The sequence below is a fragment of the Phaethon aethereus genome (assembly GCF_964289735.1).
Source record: "Phaethon aethereus genome assembly, chromosome: 3".
NCBI classification, from domain to species: Eukaryota; Metazoa; Chordata; class Aves; order Phaethontiformes; family Phaethontidae; genus Phaethon; species Phaethon aethereus.
Window position 1 is genome coordinate 66,722,745 of NC_138576.1, and position 19,414 is coordinate 66,742,158.

General features: G+C 46.7%; 1 protein-coding gene across 2 annotated transcripts; it reads left to right on the forward strand.

Moving 5' to 3' along the window:
* Positions 1-4,298: 4,298 nt before the first annotated feature.
* Positions 4,299-15,713, forward strand: TNFAIP3 (TNF alpha induced protein 3; the record flags this gene model as incomplete). Of its 2 annotated transcripts, none has more annotated exons than XM_081998345.1 (8): positions 4,299-4,611; positions 8,848-9,038; positions 9,227-9,374; positions 9,554-9,724; positions 10,615-10,795; positions 12,229-13,139; positions 14,511-14,743; positions 15,432-15,713. In XM_081998345.1, the coding sequence occupies 8 exons, from the start codon at positions 4,299-4,301 to the stop codon at positions 15,711-15,713; spliced, it is 2,430 nt and encodes an 809-aa protein (XP_081854471.1). The 2 variants fall into 2 exon arrangements, with proteins under 2 accessions (XP_081854471.1, XP_081854472.1); XM_081998346.1 differs by having other exon boundaries at positions 4,308-4,611; positions 12,229-13,143; positions 14,515-14,743.
* Positions 15,714-19,414: the final 3,701 nt, after the last annotated feature.

Here is a 19,414-nt window from a genome sequence, read left to right on the forward strand (position 1 = left end):
AAACTGTGAAGCAGATGTAAACCTAAATGAAAAAAAAACAAACCAACAAAACCAACTTGTTTGGGTTTGAACCAGTCTAGAAGATCAATAGCTGCCAACGGGATGGGTTTCCTTTCCATCCCATTGGGGTGCTAGCTGCAGGGGCATGGGCACCCACACCCGCAGACCTCTGCATGGGCAAGGACTCCGGTGGGCCCCTTCTCACACTTGCCCGAGTGGACGAGCTAACACCTCCGGGGAAGTCGGTGCCTCTTGCTGCTGTTGCCACTGGTGCTGTGAGGATGCAGGGTGCAGGCAGCGTGCAGGCAGGGTGCTGCCCCGAGCTCTGGGCATGACCGGCTGCAGCTGCCGTTCCCCAGCACAACGCCCCGGTGCCCGAGGGACCTTTTACACCGCCGTGATGGCGCCAGGGCGATGCCCTGCACCGGGACGCATAGCGATTCCGGCCCCAGCGACTCGGGCCGCGGGCTGCCCGCCACCGCCCCGGGGCGCCCCGCCGAGCACCGGCCCGGCTCGGCAGCGGAGCGAGGCCTGCGGGACGGGATGGGCACCCCCCGGGGAGGGAGGAAAACGGAATAAGGAAGGAAAAAATGACAGCCCGGCTCCCGAAAAGCCCGCCGGTGAGTCACGGCGGGCGGAGAGGCGGCGGCGGCGGGGCGGGGGGGCGCGGCGGCGCCCCCTGGCGGCGGCGGCTGGGGACGCCGCGGTTGTCACATGTCGGAAAGTCCCCGGCGCTGCCGGTGGAAATCCCCGGTGGGTTTTTTTTGTTGTGTGTTTTTTATCTTTTTTTTTTTTTTCGCCCGGACGCTGAAACAGAAAGGGAAAAAAAACAAGAGGTTGGGTTCAGCCTTTCATTCCGCGGCGGCGACGGCGGCGGCAGCAGCTCCGGCGGGGAGGGGGTGGCGGAGGGAAGGGAGCCCCGGCTCGGCGGGGGTTGATGGCTCCCGAGCTCGGCTGCGACCCACCGCCCCAGTCCCGCTGCTGAGTAGGAGTCACCGGCAGCAGCGACCGGAGGAGGAGCCCGCCGGCGGAGGGGTGAGCGCCGCTCGGGGCACGGGGAAGCGGGCAGGGCACGGAGGACCCCGAACCGGCTTCATCTCCCCCACCCCGCTCCCGGGGGGACCAGACGGGTTCTGCCGCCGTGTTTGGTCGTTCTCCGCCCGGCACCCGAGCGCTCCGAGGGGGACTGTGTCGGTTCCCGGTTGGTGTTGGACACTTTTGGCCGGGCGGTGAAGTTGTCCCCTCCGGTGACTTTGTGGTTCCCGGTCCCCGCGGGGGCTCGGGGGGGGAACCGACCGGCGGGTGACACTGCGGGGCTTGATGCTGAGCGCTGGCCGCTGCTGGGAGGCTTGTCTGCTTTGAGCTCCTTCTCCTGCGGAGCTGGCGGGAGGTAACGGCGGCCGTCGTTCCCACCGGGCACACACATGCGTCCGGCAGCTGGGGAGCGAAGCCGTGTAAACCAGTCCTGTGGTACATGAACACCCTCAGCCCTCATCCTCTTCCTCGGTGAAGAGCGATCAATCATATGCTTCGTTCCGCGCCGAGCACTCGGAGACCCGGGCGCAGAAATCCATGGGCGCTGAAGGTGTACTAAGCATGTTTATTTTAGTATTTAGAGTTTATTATTGCTGTTTTTCAGCCAAGGGATGGAAAATTAAAATAACTTTATGAAGCCCCCGGCAGATCTCAGGACAGTATTGAGCTTCCCCGAGCCCAGCACCCTCAGTATTGCACGTTCAGAAAGGATGCTGCCCCAGAGAGATATTTAATTATTGCTTACAGCTGTTCTTTTCTGAGAATTCGTAATCATTACATGTCAAAAGGTTAAAGTAGTATAGCACCCAGTAAAGTACGGTGCAGTATAAACTGATGTAGTTGTAGCTGAGCTTTCTGTGCTTTAAATCTCTAACTTAGGTGGCTATTGAGTTCTGTTTGTTCTCCCACGTTGCTTTTGAAAATAAGGGTTGCTCAGCTTTTGCCTTGATTGACATTTAATGACCATAAATAGTATAGACAGTAATAGCCATGTGTGGAGGGGAAAATATGCCTGTAGAATATAATATTGAATGATATCATTTCAGTGAAGGCTTCTGGAAACTCAGTAGTTTTTTTGTTACCTAAAGCTGGAAATAACCATTTCAAGGGTCCATGCTGGTAGTGCTTAATCATGTGTTTAGTCTTTATTAATGTAAAAAAATCCCATTGACTCAATGGCTCTACTTACATAAGTAAGGAATTCAGTATTTTGGACATCTCAGAGCAAAGTATGGCTGTGGTTATTAAGCAGATTAATAAGGGTTTGAGTATATTTAATTTCTTAAATCATCCATACATTTAAATACAGGATTACATAAATAGCTCATGTAAAACTATATTGGTGGGGGAGGGGATGAGAAAATATATTATTTCTATTTTCAGGTTGCATGTTTGTGGGGGAATGATAAGAATATGCCGTCTTTATTAGCTAAAGGAAAGAAAGCTCTTCCATGTGTTGCAAGATGTGACAGCTCTGAGCCCTGTTCCTAGCGCTCTTACAAGAGCAGAGGAAACACTGTGTGAATGACATTGCCCTGCTTGAGCAGAAAGGACTTTGCAGCATCTTGCGTTTCACCTGCCTCTATTTAGGGCTTGACAGGATGTCCACTGAATGTCTCCATCAGCTGGTTCTTGGAGAGGTTTTTAAAGGGCAGCTCTTGGCAGCAGGAGTTTGAGGTCCTCTCTTACCTGGGCAGGGACTTTTCCAGCGCTCCGGCTGGGTGGCTGGAGGTGGCTGTCGCCAATGGAAGTGTCCAAGTGAAGAGGAGAGAGCAGCTGGTTCCCTGTGGGGAAGGCTGTGCTTAAGTCCTGTGCAAGAGGGGTCTTCTGCCTCTGCAGACCTGGGAGTCCCTTCCCAGTCAGTCCGTCAGGTTGTAGTCCTTCTTCTTCTCTCCATGGACCTCTAGACTCCCATCTCTATGAGAAAACTTCCTAATAGTTGCATACACCAGTTTTCAGTTGCTTCTTGTCTCCCTGTACTTGGCAAGGTATATATCCAGACCTTGATATATATGATATATACTTATGGCTGAATATTTGCCCCTATATTCATAATCACAATGCTGGGCTCTCCTAACATGACCAGCTGTAGTCCAAACATGTTAGGCATGTGTACCTTTGTCTTTTACTTGTCTTGTACTCTACTTATCTTAATAGAAATTTTGCTTTGTTTTTAAACAGAGCAATAATGTACATGGACAGCATGGAGAGTCTCTCTGTGTAAAAACAGATTGTTAGTGGTGTTACTGTAGTGCATGGGAGTTTTGAGGGATGTGGTCCCTACTTTTGCCTCTAGCTAGCCACAAAGTTCGTGTGCTCTGAAGAAGTATTTCAGAGAGTGTAGACACTTTGAGGTTATGGGGTTTTTTTTTGTTCTGCCTGCTGTAGCCTGTGAGGCCAGAGATACTGAGGGAAGGGATGCAGGGCAGCAAACATTACATGTCCCGCTGTGGAAAAATATTGGGGTTTTTGAGCCAAGTGGAAATGCTTTTTCAGCTATGTTGACTTACCGCTGAGTAATAGCGGCACTGCAGTCTGCACCCCCACACACAGCACAAGCACCTCTGTGCAGTAGCTCTACTGCTCACAAAATATAAGGAGCCTCAGTAAGAGTAACATAAGTCTGTCCCTGAGTACTTGCTCTGCTACAAATTCCTCATTTGCCATCTTCAGCCACCGTAAGTATGGGACAGCATGGCATGTAATTCTTGGGGCTCTTTTTGTACTGTACCAAGCATCACTTCTCAGAATGTACGGGCTGTGGAAATCTGAAATGGTCATTATCTGCTTTTTTTGGCATGTCATCAAAACAAGAGCTTGAAACGTGCTGAAAGTTCAGCAAGTTCATATGGGATTACACTGCAATTATCAATTAGTCAAGTTTCCAGGACAATTTTCCCTTCCCTTGATCTTGCCTTCTTTTATCTTTACTTTGATTTAAATGCCTTTTTTTTAAAACTATGATGCAATTTCCTTAGTTATGAATAAATTATTTCTAATATCTCAGTAAATGATCACAGTAAATTATCGGAATAAGCTGGTCACCATCTATATCTGAGTAATGCAGAGAGGCTGATGGATATGAGCTTTAAAAATCATCATTTATATAAGGCTCAGTGGACTGCATTCAACCTGTGCTAATTTTAAGCAAAACTGCAGCCAGAATCCCACCCCTCAACGTGCCTTCTCAACCTCTGCAGAAGTGACAGTGCTGTGATGCAAGGGCATTAACATGCTAATAAAAGGATCCTTTTTCATTTCAGATGTCTTCTAGAAACATGGCTGGCCAACACATCCTTCCTCAAGCCTTGTATCAGAGCAATATGCTGAAAGCCATGAAGATTAGAGAGAGGACACCTGAAGATCTTGTCAAGCCCCCCAGTGGAATAATTCACCACTTCAGGACTATGCACAGATACACCATAGAAATGTTCAGAATGTGCCAGTTTTGTCCTCAGTTTCGGGAAACACTTCAGAAGGCCCTGACTGACCAGGCCACCCAAACTTCGCTGGAGCGCCAGAGGAAGCTCAACTGGTGCAGGGAAGTTCGGAGACTTGTCCCTTTGAAGACAAATGGTAAGTCATGAGCAGGTCTTTGCGCTCCTATTAAAATGGGTAATACGAATGTAGCACCTCTATTAATAGCATCTGAGTTCACGTTACTGAAGCAGAAGTGCACGGCTTTCAAAAATAGTGCCTTTTAACCTTAATTTTGTAAACTAAAATTCTTTCCACATGATATACCGTCCTGAGGCTGTAGCAGTCCCCTGCCCATATCACGGTATTATGAATAGACTGAAAATTTCACAGATATTTTCATAATATCAGTAACCTGTGGCGCATCAGAGTAAAATACCAGGCAGGAACCTTGACTTGCAACCCATCGCCTTTCTGTGAATCCAACTCTGCTATGTGTTGGCTGCCTTGTCGGACGTGACGAACAGCCCTTAATGCCAGGCAAGAGGAACTTCAGATGCTTTGAGTGATGGGGTTGCATTCTCATGTATATATGGCAGAAGTTAACACCCTGCCATTGTATCTGGCAGGCAAGGTTCACTTTCTGATCCAGCTTTAACAGCAGTGCCTGGGGGAGCATCCTGGACATGGAGCCTCTGGGAAGCTGACCTCGCTGGCTCTGGAGTCAGCGCCCCGCAGCCGGCCTCATCCTCAGCTACCTGCTGGGGTTTGCCAGCTCTTGCCTGCCCTCAGGGCTCACCAGTACATCTTTGAATCTCGCTCCTGCGTGCATCTTTGTGCCACACAAAGAGTGCAGTGCTGTTTTCTTTCGAGGGTCAGTGCTGGTTTTAGGACTTGGCTTTTGAGTTCCTTTGTGAGTATTGCGTCAAGCGCTATGAATGAAAAGGTACAGCAGTAGCGCAAAGATTTCTTGAATAGGGTGTCCACAGTCTCGAGCAGGAAACTTCTGCACGTGACTGTAAGAGTCGCTGGGCATTTCACATTCAGTGGAGGAAAGATTTGGTAATGGCTTAATGACTTACGGTCATGCAGCTGCGAACTTGGACTCTGGATTCCCTACAGCACAGAATGTCCCAAACCAGGAAGGTAGACTGGGTCAGTGAAGACTCCAAGAACATGGAAAATAGGTATTCTTTGTTCAAGGGGCAGATGACACTGGTTATAGAAACAGTGGGTGTGGTGGCCCTGCAGCCTCGTTGAAGTCCTTATGTAATGTTCTGTGGATGCTTCTCTTCCTATCTGAAATAAGGGGCATATTTGCCCTTATCTTCCTGGTCCACACTCTTCCCATCCCAAGTTCTACCATACTTCTCAGTCTGATCGCACAGAGCTGTGTTGTACAAAAGAACCGCCTTGTAGATGTAACTGCTGCAGCCTAGAAAAGCCTGATCCTCATGTAGCTGTCATAGAGGCACTGACCTTCTGGTGGGCTTTGTGGGCTGCCTCTGTACTGGTGTAAAATTCTCATTGCTGTAATTAGGCTGTGCATGGAGATCACGAAATCTTGACCTTCCAGAAGGACTAGGGCAGGCAGCGCTTTGCAGGTACTAGGAAGATAACATCACTCCAAGTGTTGGTGTCTTCAAAACTTCACCCCAGGATATACACTCTAACAGATTTACTAGGAAAATGGACAACGTGTGTAATTTTTGCCCAGGGCAAAGAGCAACGGCTTTGGAATCCTTCATCTCCTGTTGATATGAGTCCTGCAGGGGTTAACACTGCCTGGACAGGCCCTTGTTGCTGACAACACTATATCCAATAACTGTCACATCTGGTGTTGTCTCATGACTGCCGGTGTTACAAATGGGAACAATTTGTGGACTGGTGACTTGGGTCCCATCCATGAGCAATGGATATATACATGAATATGTGTGTCTGTGTCTGTGTGTGTGTATATATATATGAGAACCAATATACACGATGCTTCTTAGGGCAGGTTGAGGGAAGGCAAAGCAAGGGCTCGGTTTGTGGTGACCCTGTACCCTGCACAGCCAAACTCTGCTTCAGTTCAGTGCTTTAGGGTCATTAAGTGCATGAGTAGAAGGAGCGGCTTTCAGAACCTGGTTTATGCAAAGTAGTTGCAGTGAGGGACCTTTGCAGGAGAGAGACGTTAGACTGGACTGAAGGAGAGGATCCCTGAAAGCAGGGACAGAAGCCTGGAGGAGCCCTGTATTGTCCCAGAAAATAACATGGGTGGGTGTGGGTGTGTTTCTCCCACATGGCATGAATGTTATTTTTTAAAGCATTTAGCTGCTTAACCCATAGATGTGAGAGGAATGTATTAGTTCTTTCAGCCAACGGTGAGCTTTCTTCCGAAAATTCTGGGTTATTTTCTGATGAAGATTGTAATTGTTGAAAACAGAGAAAGTATTTCCTATAGGATCTTTTGATGTATATTTTACCCTAGTATGTACATGAGTTTGTGGAGTGGTGTGGGTTTTTTTGAATTTAAAAAAGCCCTTTTGAATCACCACACATTTATCTGCAGACATGTGAATGAAAGATAGAAGGAAAGCAGTAGAAGGTATAAAAATAAAAAAACTTTTTTGTTGTTTTTTGGGGTTTTTTTAATTTAAAAATTCCAGCATCTATTGGCTATAGAGATTTCGCTTGTATAATGAATCGGCATTCATTCCAGCTTGCCCAGCCACACCCCCTGGGAAAGTCCGAGGGAGGCTTCGCTGTTCAGCCCTGTGCACCGCAGAACAAAAAGTACAACTGTTGCTCAATTGCTAGTCAAACGGCGCGGGGGAATTCCAAGCGCTGTGTAAGGAATTTTGGGCAGTGCTTCTCAATAAAGAACTGAAAGTGAGCTCTCAGGGAGGGTTGGGGGGGGGAATCTTATCTTTGCTCTAGATTTTGCAAAGGGAAAATTTTAACAGGATTAATATGTCATCTTTCTTGGTCAGAAGGAAACCCAGTCAGTTTTTCTGTCGTATATGTTCCCTGATTTTTGAGCTCAAGTAAGCAGCCTGCAGATTTGAAGTAAGCTTTGCAAGACAACATTCAGAGACCAAGAGGGCACTTGCAGGATATGATATGCACTGAATCCATAGCAATTTATGAAGTGTTAAGCAGATTTCAGATTATGTTGTCTTCAGCATCTGGGGTCTGTTCTATCTTTTTCTCTGCAGTTTCATAGGAAAAGTAGCAAAAGTGTTCACAAATGGTGTACTTGAGCTCATAATGCATGCGGTAATCTGGGTGTAAGTCTTTTGTGGGGGTTCTTTGGGTGGATTCTTTTTCCCACGTGAGAAAAATCTAGTAGCTTTACCATGGTTGATGTCGTCTATTCCAAGGAAATTGCTGTGGTTTCTCAGCATTGGGTGAATCTGTTTACCACTGTAGTAAACACCAGACCTAGTTTTGAATCTGAGGATATGACAGTAATGATTCTTGATGTCTCCCTTTCAGGGGAGACACCCCCTTTTGAAGAAGATGACTAGAGACAGAATTTGAAACCCAGCCATAGGCATAGTTTGTCACACCTCTTAATTAAGTTAGTTAACTCCTCTGATTCTCAGTTTCTTCCCCTCTGAAGTTGCAGAACATCTCTTTCCTTCCTACCTGTAAAGAGGACTTTCTCAATGCAAGGAGTGTGTCTAAATGAAAATCAAATCACTGTGGTTTTCATTTATTTAGTTTCAACTTTGTGTTTTAGAAAAACAACGCTCTAAACAAAATACTTAACAGGCCAGCATTCTATCAGTTCTGAGAGGAAGGCAAGAGGTGTTCCTACAGTTGCTTTGCATAAATCACCTACTCTTCCCTTTCTGTCCCTTTTAATAAAATTCCTTCATCAAGCACAGCCAAATGCCAAGCCTTTCAATGCCGTGCTCATCAGGGGATGTGAGGCTTGGTGTTACTGTAGTGTATTTGTAGGGATTTCCATTATCTCTATCCTGTGCCATCAGGTGTACTTGTATAAACACTAATGAGGGAGATTTGCACCTTGTTTTGTAATTTTACGTTGACTTTGTTGTGTTTAAAAGGTATTTCAACTGCATGACATTTGCAGTTGACCCCAAAATTCAGTTCCTTATATCAGTCTAAGTTGAGTAAGGTAAGGAGCAGGCTTTCCACCATTGCTGAATGACAGCTTAACACCAACCAGTGAAGGGACAAAACCAGTAGAGAGGGGACTTTCTTCCTTTCTTCCTCTGAGCAGAGAGCTCATAGCTGTGGTCTTCTTGTTAAAACCCTTCTGTCCAAGGCTTAGAGAGAAGTGCACAGGGAATATGCATATCTGCATCATAGTCCTACATCCCATGTGCTTGTGGGGTTTTATTTAAGTAGCCCTTTAAAAATAATGTACTCTTTCTTTTTTTGCAGGTGATGGAAATTGCCTCATGCATGCTGCATCGCAGTACATGTGGGGTATTGAAGATATCGACCTCGTCTTAAGAAAAACGTTGTTTAGCGCACTCAAGGAGATTGACACACGGAACTTCAAGCTCCGCTGGCAGCGGGAGGCTATTAAATCCCAGGAGTTTGTAGAAACGGGACTCCACTATGACACCCGGGTAAGGTGGCCTGTGGGAGCAGTGCTGTTTTGTGAGTGCTCATCAGCATTGCCTTGCTGATTTTGTTTGGGTTTTGGCTTCACGGATTCCACTGTTAGTGGAGAGCAGGAATAGTCTTCCTTTGGAGGAAATGGGAAAATGTGATTATTCTGAGTGCTGACATTGCTGATGGCTGTTTCTTTCCTCAGAACTGGGAGGAGGAGTGGGAATACCTCATTGAAATGACCTCCCCAGAAACATCCGGGGCTCGAAACAGGCTTCCATATAACGCGCTGGAAGAAATCCACATCTTCATCCTTGCTAACATCCTCAGAAGGCCAGTCATTGTACTTGCAGGTGAGTTGCCTAGCCGGTCATCTCATCGTGTTACTCTGTGCTGTGTTAGTAATCTTACTTTGATAATTGTTGCTTTCAGAAGTGGGCGTTTTCAGCAATTGTTCTAAAACACCCAGAATATGTTTTCTCTTGCCTGTAGCACATAGTTATTTGTGTTCTCTTTTTTCTTCCTTATGCAGATAAAGTGGTGAGAAGCTTAGAGTCAGGCTCCAGTTTTGCTCCTCTGAACGTTGGTGGTATTTATTTGCCTCTCCTTTGGCCAGCTGAAGAATGCTACAGATATCCAATTGTGCTCGGCTACGACAACATGCATTTTACACCACTAGTGACTCTGAAGGACAGCGGGCCAGGTATTTTTCAAGTACCTCGTTTGGTATTCGTGTAGCCTCTTCAATATCATCATGCTGATAAACCATTTAAAATATAATCTGGTTTAGATTTGCATTTCAAAAGTTAAAATAAATGTAACATTCCTTTGGAATACATTCTTAAAGTGTGAGCAGAAACAGCTTTGTCTGTAAATGTGAATAGAAACTAAAGGTTGTCTTCAAAATGCTGGTTGAAAGTAGAGTACAACTCATCTGCTTGCAGGCTTGGATCAGTCAAAGAGTGGCCTCTGCTTCATTGTGTTCTGGTTTCCTTTCCACACCCCATCATAAGAGAAGCAGCTTTGAAGGACATGGTCTCACAGCTGTGTACCACTGCCTGCACCACCACCCAGGGATAACGAGATACACGCTTTACCATTTTTAATGCCCCTCTTCTGAGCAGAGAGCAGTTCTCTAGGTTCAGGTTGGGGCATCATCCCACAGAATCACTAAGGTTGGAAAGGACCTTCAAGATCATCAAGCCCAACCATTAACCCAACGCCACCATGTCCCAAAGCGCCACATCCACACGTTTTTTGAACACTTCCAGAGATGGTGACTCCACCACCTCCCTGGGCAGCCTGTTCCAATGCTTGACCATGGAAAGGTATAACAAACTAAGATCTACAGTGCTGCCCACACTGAGAAGAAAATTGCTATGGGGACACTAAAACTCCCATGGGATGGGGCTAGGTTTGTGGTGCAAACATGTCCTCCCCCAGTGTTACTGTTTAGAAACTGGTTGCTCTTGCCAGCCATTCTCCTCTCTCCAAAATTCAGCAGCAGTGGTGACATCTCCATGTGTTGCATCTTGTGGTTACTCCTGCTTGGTAAAATACATATATATGCTAACCCATCTTGTTTCCCCACAGAAATCCGAGCTGTCCCTCTGGTCACCAGTGAACGAGGCAGATTTGAGGATTTGAGTGTGCACTTTCTGACAGATGCAGAAGAGAGGGAGAAAGAGCAGCTGCTAAAAGACTACTTGATAGTGATAGAAATTCCAGTGCAAGGCTGGGATCATGGTACAACCCATCTAATCAATGCTGCAAAGTGAGTGTCATTCCTGTTTCCTCAAAGTTATCTTGTTTACAGAGGTGGGAGGAGCTGGGCAGCCCAGTGTGTTCCTTCGGTCTTTCCTTCCTTCCACAGTAGCACGTGTGTTTACTGTCTGAAACATGAAATACTGGCGTTACTGTTGACAGGCTTTGAAATGGTATAAGCTCAGACCAGTATCAAATATAAAGGCAAAAATGTCTTCAGACTTAGCAGACTGAAACTAGTATTTTAGAAGAGTAAACCCAGTGGATTAGTTTCACTGACTTTTAGATTACACAGGAGGGTGGCTGAAGAGTAGTTAAACCCAGGAACGAGTTAGACCAAACTCTTGCACTTTATTTAAGGGCACATTGCATAAAGAGTGGCTGGTGTGATTTTGGCTGCCCTAGGGAAAGTACGTGGCGGTATGTTCTTCGCGCAGATGCCTTGACACCCTGGGTTGTTGCGGTGCGGCAGTAGCAGGAAGCTGTGGCCAGTGGAGGAACCGGCGTCTACACTCGTCCCCATGACAGTTAAGCGTCGGCAACATGCAGGGGGAAGCTGGTGGCACCCATCAGCTTCTCGCATTTAGGGAACGCTGGCACCAGTGTCTGCCCAGCCCCTTCACGAGTGTGGGAGGGAAGCGACTCGCTGTGTCCTCTGTCTCTACTTCCATTACCACTCGGGGAGTGGTGGTTTGGGAGCCTTGAAAATTGAAGTCCTCCTGCCCAAAGGGTTTATGCATACTTAAAGAACAGCAATCCATATTCCCTAGTCCCACTGCATGGATGTGTTCTTGAGTGTTACCAGTAACGCTAGCTCCTCATCCTCCCAACTGTGGCATGGTGAAGCCCCCGTGTGGGGTTTTCCCTGCAGGCAGGGGCAGAGTAGGGATGGTGTGATGGATACTAGCGTTTTACACAATGCACTGAAGCCCTGTAGTTTGTCTGAAGAATTCCGCTGGTAGATACAGACCCAACAGGGCAAAACCAAGAGTAGATATCATGATAAACTGTATCATGAAACGCTGAGCCTACTGGGGAAAGGCTTGTTCTTAGTGTGGGCTGGTGAAGAAGAGGGGTCTTCCATTATAAGCTCAGCTAAGCACGGGTCTTCAGAGGAATTCAGGATTGAGAGGGATTTTTCTTTTAGCTTCTGAGAGATTATCCATATTCTTCCTGCAAACAGCTATCAGTCAGAAAACCCGCACCTAGAAAATCTTTTTAAGAATACTTCTTTACATGCGAAAGTCTCAATTTGACATCACTGAACACCTGCTTTTAAAATTATTTCCATTTACAGCAACAGTTTAACATCCTGGATCTTCTAGCTAAGTAATATGGATGGGCATTATATCCACATTTCCTCCCCACATTGCTTGTATTTGCCTCGACCTCCACCATCTGCCCTTTTCAACACTGATGCAATCTTCCTTTTTTGGCTGTCAGGTTAGATGAAGGCAACATACCCAAAGAGATAAACCTTGTGGAAGATTACTTTCAACTGGTACAGCACGAGTACAAGAAGTGGCAGGAGAACACCGAACCTGTTAGGAGAGAAACCTGCTCCAAGAACAGACAGGAACTGTCTTTTTCCCAGCTCTCCCTCTTGCAGGTGAAATGTGAAACACCAAACTGCCCTTTCTACATGTCTGTGAACACCCAGCCCTACTGCCATGAGTGCTTTGAGCGGAGGTCCCAGGGAAGCAAAGGAAGAAAGCAGAGCTCCAAAGCAGCACCTGAGAAACTGAAGGCAGCTGGGTCGGGCTCCTCCCGTGGGGACATTTGTGAACCTGGGGGATGGGTGCCCGAAGAGCCTGTAACAGGGCCTCGCTCCGCACCTCCGACTGCTCCGAGCCTTTTCCTGTACAGCGAGACCACAGCCATGAAATGCAGGACGCCAGACTGCCCCTTTACGTTGAACGTGCAACACAATGGGCTTTGCGAACGCTGCTACAACTCCAGACAGCTCGGTCCTTGCAACAACTCGGATGACCGGGGACATTTAGACTGTGCCACGTGCAAGGTGTGCCATCAGAAGGCCAACAGGACCTTCAATGGCATATGCAGCACTTGCTTCAAAAGGACTACAGAGCTCTCCTCAAATGGCAGCCCTGCCTTCCTGCCCATGTGCCATCAGAGATCAACGTCTGACCCGTCCCAGATCTCGCAGAACCTCCTTCAGCACTCCTGCCATCAGGGTCCCAACAGCCGTGGTGAGGAGCCCCTGCCGCCGGTGCTGCCTCCTGAGGAGAAGAGGGGAGGTAACCGCTGCAGGAAACCTGGCTGCAAGTTTTTTGGGACATCGCAGAATGAGGGCTTTTGCACGCTGTGTTTCTTTGAGTACAGGGAAAACCACGGTAAGTGGAGACGCAATGAGCTCTGGCACACTTTGGCTGCAGATCGGCCTCCTCGATCTATGAAGCTCTGTGTGCACTGGGTGCTGAAAGGGCAGGGAGTGATGGAAACGGTGTGCAGCAGAAGCAGCAGTGTGAGGAGAAGGTGCTCTTTTGGCCGTTATTATCCCATAAAGGGGCATGTGGTAACAGTGTGGGACACCTGTGAAATCTCTTGTAAAACTTCCCGTTGGCTTTCATGGAAGCAAAACTAGCTCAAACGGGGTGGGTTTTGATCCCTCCCCACCATCCATGGCAGTCATGGTTTGGTCACAGCTAGACAAGTTGTAGGAGTTGGTGAGGGAAATGCTATTGTATCGGTGCTACTGAAAACCAGTTATGTTAGCAAGGCTTTTAAAAAGCTTGGGATGAATTTGAAGAGCCATATCCATTCTGGATGTAATAGGTATAATGCTCTGGAGTAACTACTGCAGTCACCTTGATAAGCAGTGCAAGTAGAAGTTGACTGTAAATAATGTGCTTGCATTTTGGAGACACTTAGGAGTGTATTGTTATAATCTACCTTGATAGATATTATATAGGTAGATAGATAGTACCTTTCTTGGTAGTATCATGTGCATGCATGCACAAGTGTGTTTAAAGGCAGGCCTTCAAAAAGATGATAGTCTGTGAATAAATCACAGCATAAAGTCTACATCTTTCATGCTACTGCCCTGTTACACAGGCAACAAGGCCTTGGGTATAGAGAGTGGAAGAATTACTGCATCTCTCTTAAGACTGTTTCATCGCTGACAAGCATGCCAATGCTGTGCTTCCCACATACTTTCAAATTAGGAAACTTCTGTGCCAGCTTGCAATAGCTTATTTTCCAGCGTTGTTCACAATGAAAATATTTTCCTTTTGATTGTGGAGTATATAAGACTGCTTCACGACACTAAAAAGCATACGGCACTTTTTCCCATCAGGCTCTCTGCCCCTGTGCTTCCATTACCCCATGCACGTGAAATGGGGGAGGCCGAAAGGGAAGCGTCAGGGTAGGTCACAGACGACATGCTGAAGCCAAAGGTGAAATTCCTCTTGACTTCAATGGGATCTAATTTTCCCACTGAGGGTAAGATTTTCCCAAATCAGCTGTTTCAACAACAACTGATATGAAAATCAGGCTGTATTAGCTCCCTTATTTATGTAACATGGAGGAAAGTGGATCAACTGAGAGGTCTTGGGATTGTCCAAAACCCATGTTTGAGGCTAGTAGGTTTTTGGGTGGTTTTTTTTATTTTTTATTTTTAAATTGGGGGGCTTTTTGTAGTTGCTTTGGGTCATCAGATCTATTGGGCACATTCAGACTTCTCATGTCCTTACTTTGCATTACAGACAGCACTTTGCTACGCCACCAGAGGAGATCTCAGAGGAAGTCCTCGGCAGCGAGTCAGCCTGGGACCTCCGCTGCCGCCTTCCGTAACACCGTGTCCTGCCAGCGGCGTGAATGTGGCACCCTGGGCAGCATGATGCTCGAAGGGTACTGCCAGAACTGCTTCATTAAAGCCCAGAACCAAAGATTTCAGGAAGCCAGGAGGACGGAAGAACAGCTGGTGAGACAGCCAGAAGTAAGTGTGAACTTCCCAAAATCTTCATCTTGTTTAGCGCGGCATATTTTGCTCTTGTGAGAACAACTCTGGATGCGTACTAGAAAATCCTCAAATGACTGCATCCTAAGTATCATGGAAGGACAAGCATAGAGTGTCTTTTTTTTTTTTTTTTGTTTACTGCTGCAACTGAGCAGCACTCCTAAAAGTCATTCTTAGTTTAGGGTGATCAAGGCCATGTTCAGTTTCACCTCAGCTGGGATTTCACCAGCAATTTCAGTGGAAGCAATTGGACCAACACCTGGTTTCTTTGCTGACCAGGGAGAGATTTTCATTCTTACTCTTAGAGCTATGCAACTCCATCAAGGGATCTCATTCGCTTCATGTTGCCTTTTTCATAGAGCCCATCACAGATTTTCTTTGTTACAGATTTTTTTTCTTTTGGTTAGTTTTGGACCTTTTAGAATTGAGACATTACTTTAGAATTACTAAAGACAAAAAAAAGTTTTTTCTAAGAAATGACAGAATTTGTCATTTTCTTTGGTAAGGCACAACTTGGCTCTTAGTATTGTACTTTTCAGAAGAAGCATGTGTCTGCAACAGCCCCCAGTGGTTACCTATACAAACCATGAGCAGAGTTGAAAGTAAACGAAAAGCCGCTTATGCTGCCAGCACAGCAACTGACAATGTGTTTTAACATTTTTTCAAGAGAACGGGACAGCACAGAGATTTGCAGCGAGCGACGTTGAGCAGCCAGAAGAGACAGTGTGCTGTGGCTTCATGTAGAAACAACCTGGTCTGCAGAAGCGATGACTTGTGCCAGGATTGCCAGCGCCTCGGTCAGCTCGCGCCGTCGGGGTGCGCCAGGGACCCGGCCGCAGAGGAGCCCCCGAAGCAACGCTGCCGAGCCCCTGCTTGTGATCACTATGGCAATGCCAAATGCAATGGCTACTGCAATGAATGCTACCAGTTCAAACAGATCTATGGCTAGCAGAGGGGAGGAGTTGGTAAAGAAGAAGAAAGCGATACCAGCTACTTCCTTCACTGAAACGGTGCTATATCCAAAACACTTAACAGTTCTGGGAGTGGGAGGGCAGGAGGAAATATAAGCTGTCTGCTCGTGTTCATGTTTATTCCCAAGAATGGGAATAAATGTCTACTTCCTCTAAACACTGCATACAAGGACTACTGAGAAGGGCAGGCTGCCTTCTGCACAGAGCTGTCGTTCATGACTAAGCTCCTACAATGCTGTATTTAATTCTTGGACTTCCCAGGAGGAAGTGTGAAGCATTTGACTCCAGAGAACTTCCCAGTTCTGCCTCTTTCTCAATACCTCCCCTGCTCCCGGGCAAGGAGCCGCGGCTACTGTCGGAGATGCAGGAGCTGTTTGTGTTTGTGTACATCAGTCAGAGGCAAGTCTTTCCTGAGAGGGATCCCCAGGATAGGCTGATGCAACTTGCAGTTGATGTCTGAAGAAGCTTGCTTTGGGTTGCCCGTGTCCCTGCTGGCGTTCTTACAGAGCTTGTCAAGGCAGGAGCTCCAGCAGGCGTCCAGGGTGTTAATGGCGAGCGGCTCTGTGTTTCCAGAGCCCTCAGCAAACCGCAACCAGAAACAAGACCAGCAGTGGTCTGCTCCTTTAACATGCTTAACCTAACCAGCGTTTAGATCCTTTCCCAAATCCCAAGACAGCTGGAAAGACAGCTGATTACAGAAACAACTTTCATGAGCATATGCATGTGATGGGAAAACTGAATCCTGCCGTTCCCCACTCGGATGGAAGGAATTGCCTCCAACAGGCAAAAAAACCACGCAAAGCCCTTTGTCTTTGGCTTCAGTTCTGAAACCAGAGCCATTCTCTTCTCTTGCATTGTAACTGTCGGGGATATGTGTGCTGCTGTCCCTACCCTCCCTCCCCATTTCTGTCACACTTCTGTCTGTTATCCTTAATGTGATTCTGTTATCGTGCGAACAGCTTGGAGCTCGGCGATGTAGTGCTTTAGGGTCGAGATTTTACTCCTGGAGTTCATGCATCCACTTCTCAATCTGCAATACTTTCTTTAGCGACTTTGCCTTTACTGTTGTGCCTGGTATCTGCTCTCTTCTCCTTTCACACCTTTTAAGTTTTCGGCATCTGTTTTGCTGCTATGGTTTTGGAGGTGATACCTCTTCTAAGTTGCTTCTCAAGTTTAGAATCTTTTTCTAGTTATCAGAAAACAGTTTTCAAAAAGAAAAAAAGATTAAATAACTCATGACTTATTTCTGTTAAATTTTATATATTTTGTGAACCTTAATGTGAACATATGTTTTATGAAAATATTTATACTATTTGAAACAATGCAACTTGAAATTTGCACAGCTATGATTTTTTTATGTATATTTACTCTTGTGTTGAAAGTTACAGACTTAAATGTATAATTGAAAAACATTTTCTGATATAAAGAAATAAATTATTGAAGGATTAAATTTGTTATTTCATATTGATGAGAGAGAGCACAGTTGAGCATGGGACACCCACTGCCGAAAGCATTTCTTCAGGACAACCACTCAGCATGTTACAAAGTGCTCCCTGGTTCAGATGATGTAGCCAAGTGCTTTGAGGAGGTGATAACTTGCTGTAAGGCTCTGGATACTCTCACCTTACGTTATCATCTTTTCAGGAAGAGCTCTTGGTACCGTGGGAGACCCATGCAGTCAGTGTGCATAAGGACTTGGCTCCTGTGAGTGCAGAGTATCTTCAGTCCCCAGAACTATGGGTGTGGGAAAGTAAGGGTGGTCAGGACCAGGCTGCAAGAGAAGCTAAGCTTAGACTGACTCAACTTTGCTTTCTTCATTCATCCATCAGTTATGCCAGGGATTCCCAACTGATGCTGCTTGAGTGCCACCTCGGGAGGTGGTGATGGCGGCACGTGATCCCCACCTCTGCCCAGCCATGTGTGCAGCCCCAAAGGCAGAAGCCAGCCCTACCACCTCCCCTCACCAGGGGCAGCAAGGAAGCCCCTCACTTTTTGGATCTTGGCATCTGGGTTGCTCGATAGCTCCTGAAAAGCAAGTTGCCAACTGCTACTTGAAAAAGTACTTGAAAGCTGTGTTTTCTTCTCATCCTAAGCTCAGCCTAACCCAGCCCTGCTGCCAGGACATTTCTGCACTGTAGTGCTCCCTCGGTGTGGCGTGAGTATGCCCGTACAGGCGCTCAGGTGTTCCAGACCTCTGCCTAGGCAGGCAATACTGTACGCTACCGTGGCTTCTCAGTGTTGCCCATGACCCGAAGGAAAAGAGTGAGTCGGGGCTGCAAACATTCCTGTGCAGTCAGGAAAGAGGACCCTTTCCTTAGAGTCTGACCTCTCTGGATCAGCTGCTCTCTATCCTGGTTAACTCTAGTTCTTTCCAGCTGTTCAGGAGCACACCTCAGCATATGCTTCAGTGCTATCACAATTGAAACCATGTAGATGTCAAGTTCCTGAGTACTCTTCCCTCACGTCAACTAGTCCTTGTAGTCACTCAGCTCTCTAGCCCATGCTCTTGGATGCCTGTCCACCTTCCTCATGCCCACTGCTTTCCTTACAGTTTAACCCAGCTTCCTCTGGACCCATGTACCCCTCTGTTCAGAGCACACAACCTAGAAGCCAGCTTATACCCCCCAGAGCAGAGCCTTCTGGATCTACCAACCCCATCCACACAGCATACACTTCTTTTTTGAAATCTGACTCTCTGTTTATCTGTACTCTCCTTCCCCTTTCTTTACAACTAATGCAACTCACGTACCCGCCCGGTTCATCGAACTTGTGCTCCAGGTGGACACCTCGGTGCTGAAAGCGTGGGCAAAGACTGGGAGGGACGTCTCCACCAGGAGATGGAGGCAGCTCACGGCATGCAGCCTCCGCAGCCATCAGCCCTGGTGAGCTGAAAAGGCAGCGCCTCCGTCATGACACCTTCAGTGTCGGGAGGCTGGTTAACTCCAATTACTGTTAACTGCGACTTCTGCACAGAGGAAGGATTTCAGATTAAATGCCCCAGATCCCACTGACTTTTCTCTGCTGCTTTCTGGGCCCATTACTCATAACCCTGAAGTCACATGAGGCTTGTCTCATTCTGAAGCTCCTATGTAAATGAGTGCCCAACCCGTCTCTCGTGATTTACTTGTGTGGGAACATTAAAGCTAGTAGGGCCTTCTTTTTTTAAATACTTTGGTATTTCCCTAATGTCCTCAGGGGATTTTGACCCTCTGATGCTTTCTGCTCTTTGCCCAGACACCTCTTCAAGTTCATGTATTTTTTTCCTTCCTGTTCTGCAAGAGAGAACTTTTATTTGGATTCGCCCTTTTTGTGACCACTTCTGGAAGTCTCTTTGCTAAGATGCAAATCATTCATAGCCAGAGATTCTTTTCTTAGTAGAAAGGCAAAACTAATATGAAACAATTGGCTTAATGACTATTTGCATTGTGCTGGAATTCCTTATAATACAGTGCAGAAAGGGATTGCTGCGCAGGCTGCGCTCACACATTCATTTTGTTCGGGGAAGGGACACTTTTATATGATTACAGTAATTCCTGACTGGGAAGACGGATGATCTGAATATTATCCCTATTTCTGGATTTCGCGGGCATCTAACCACTATATTAATAGCTAACATGATACAGAAAAGAAGAAAGCACTTCCTAAATTTTTAATGTAGAGAGAACATCAATTTGTCTTT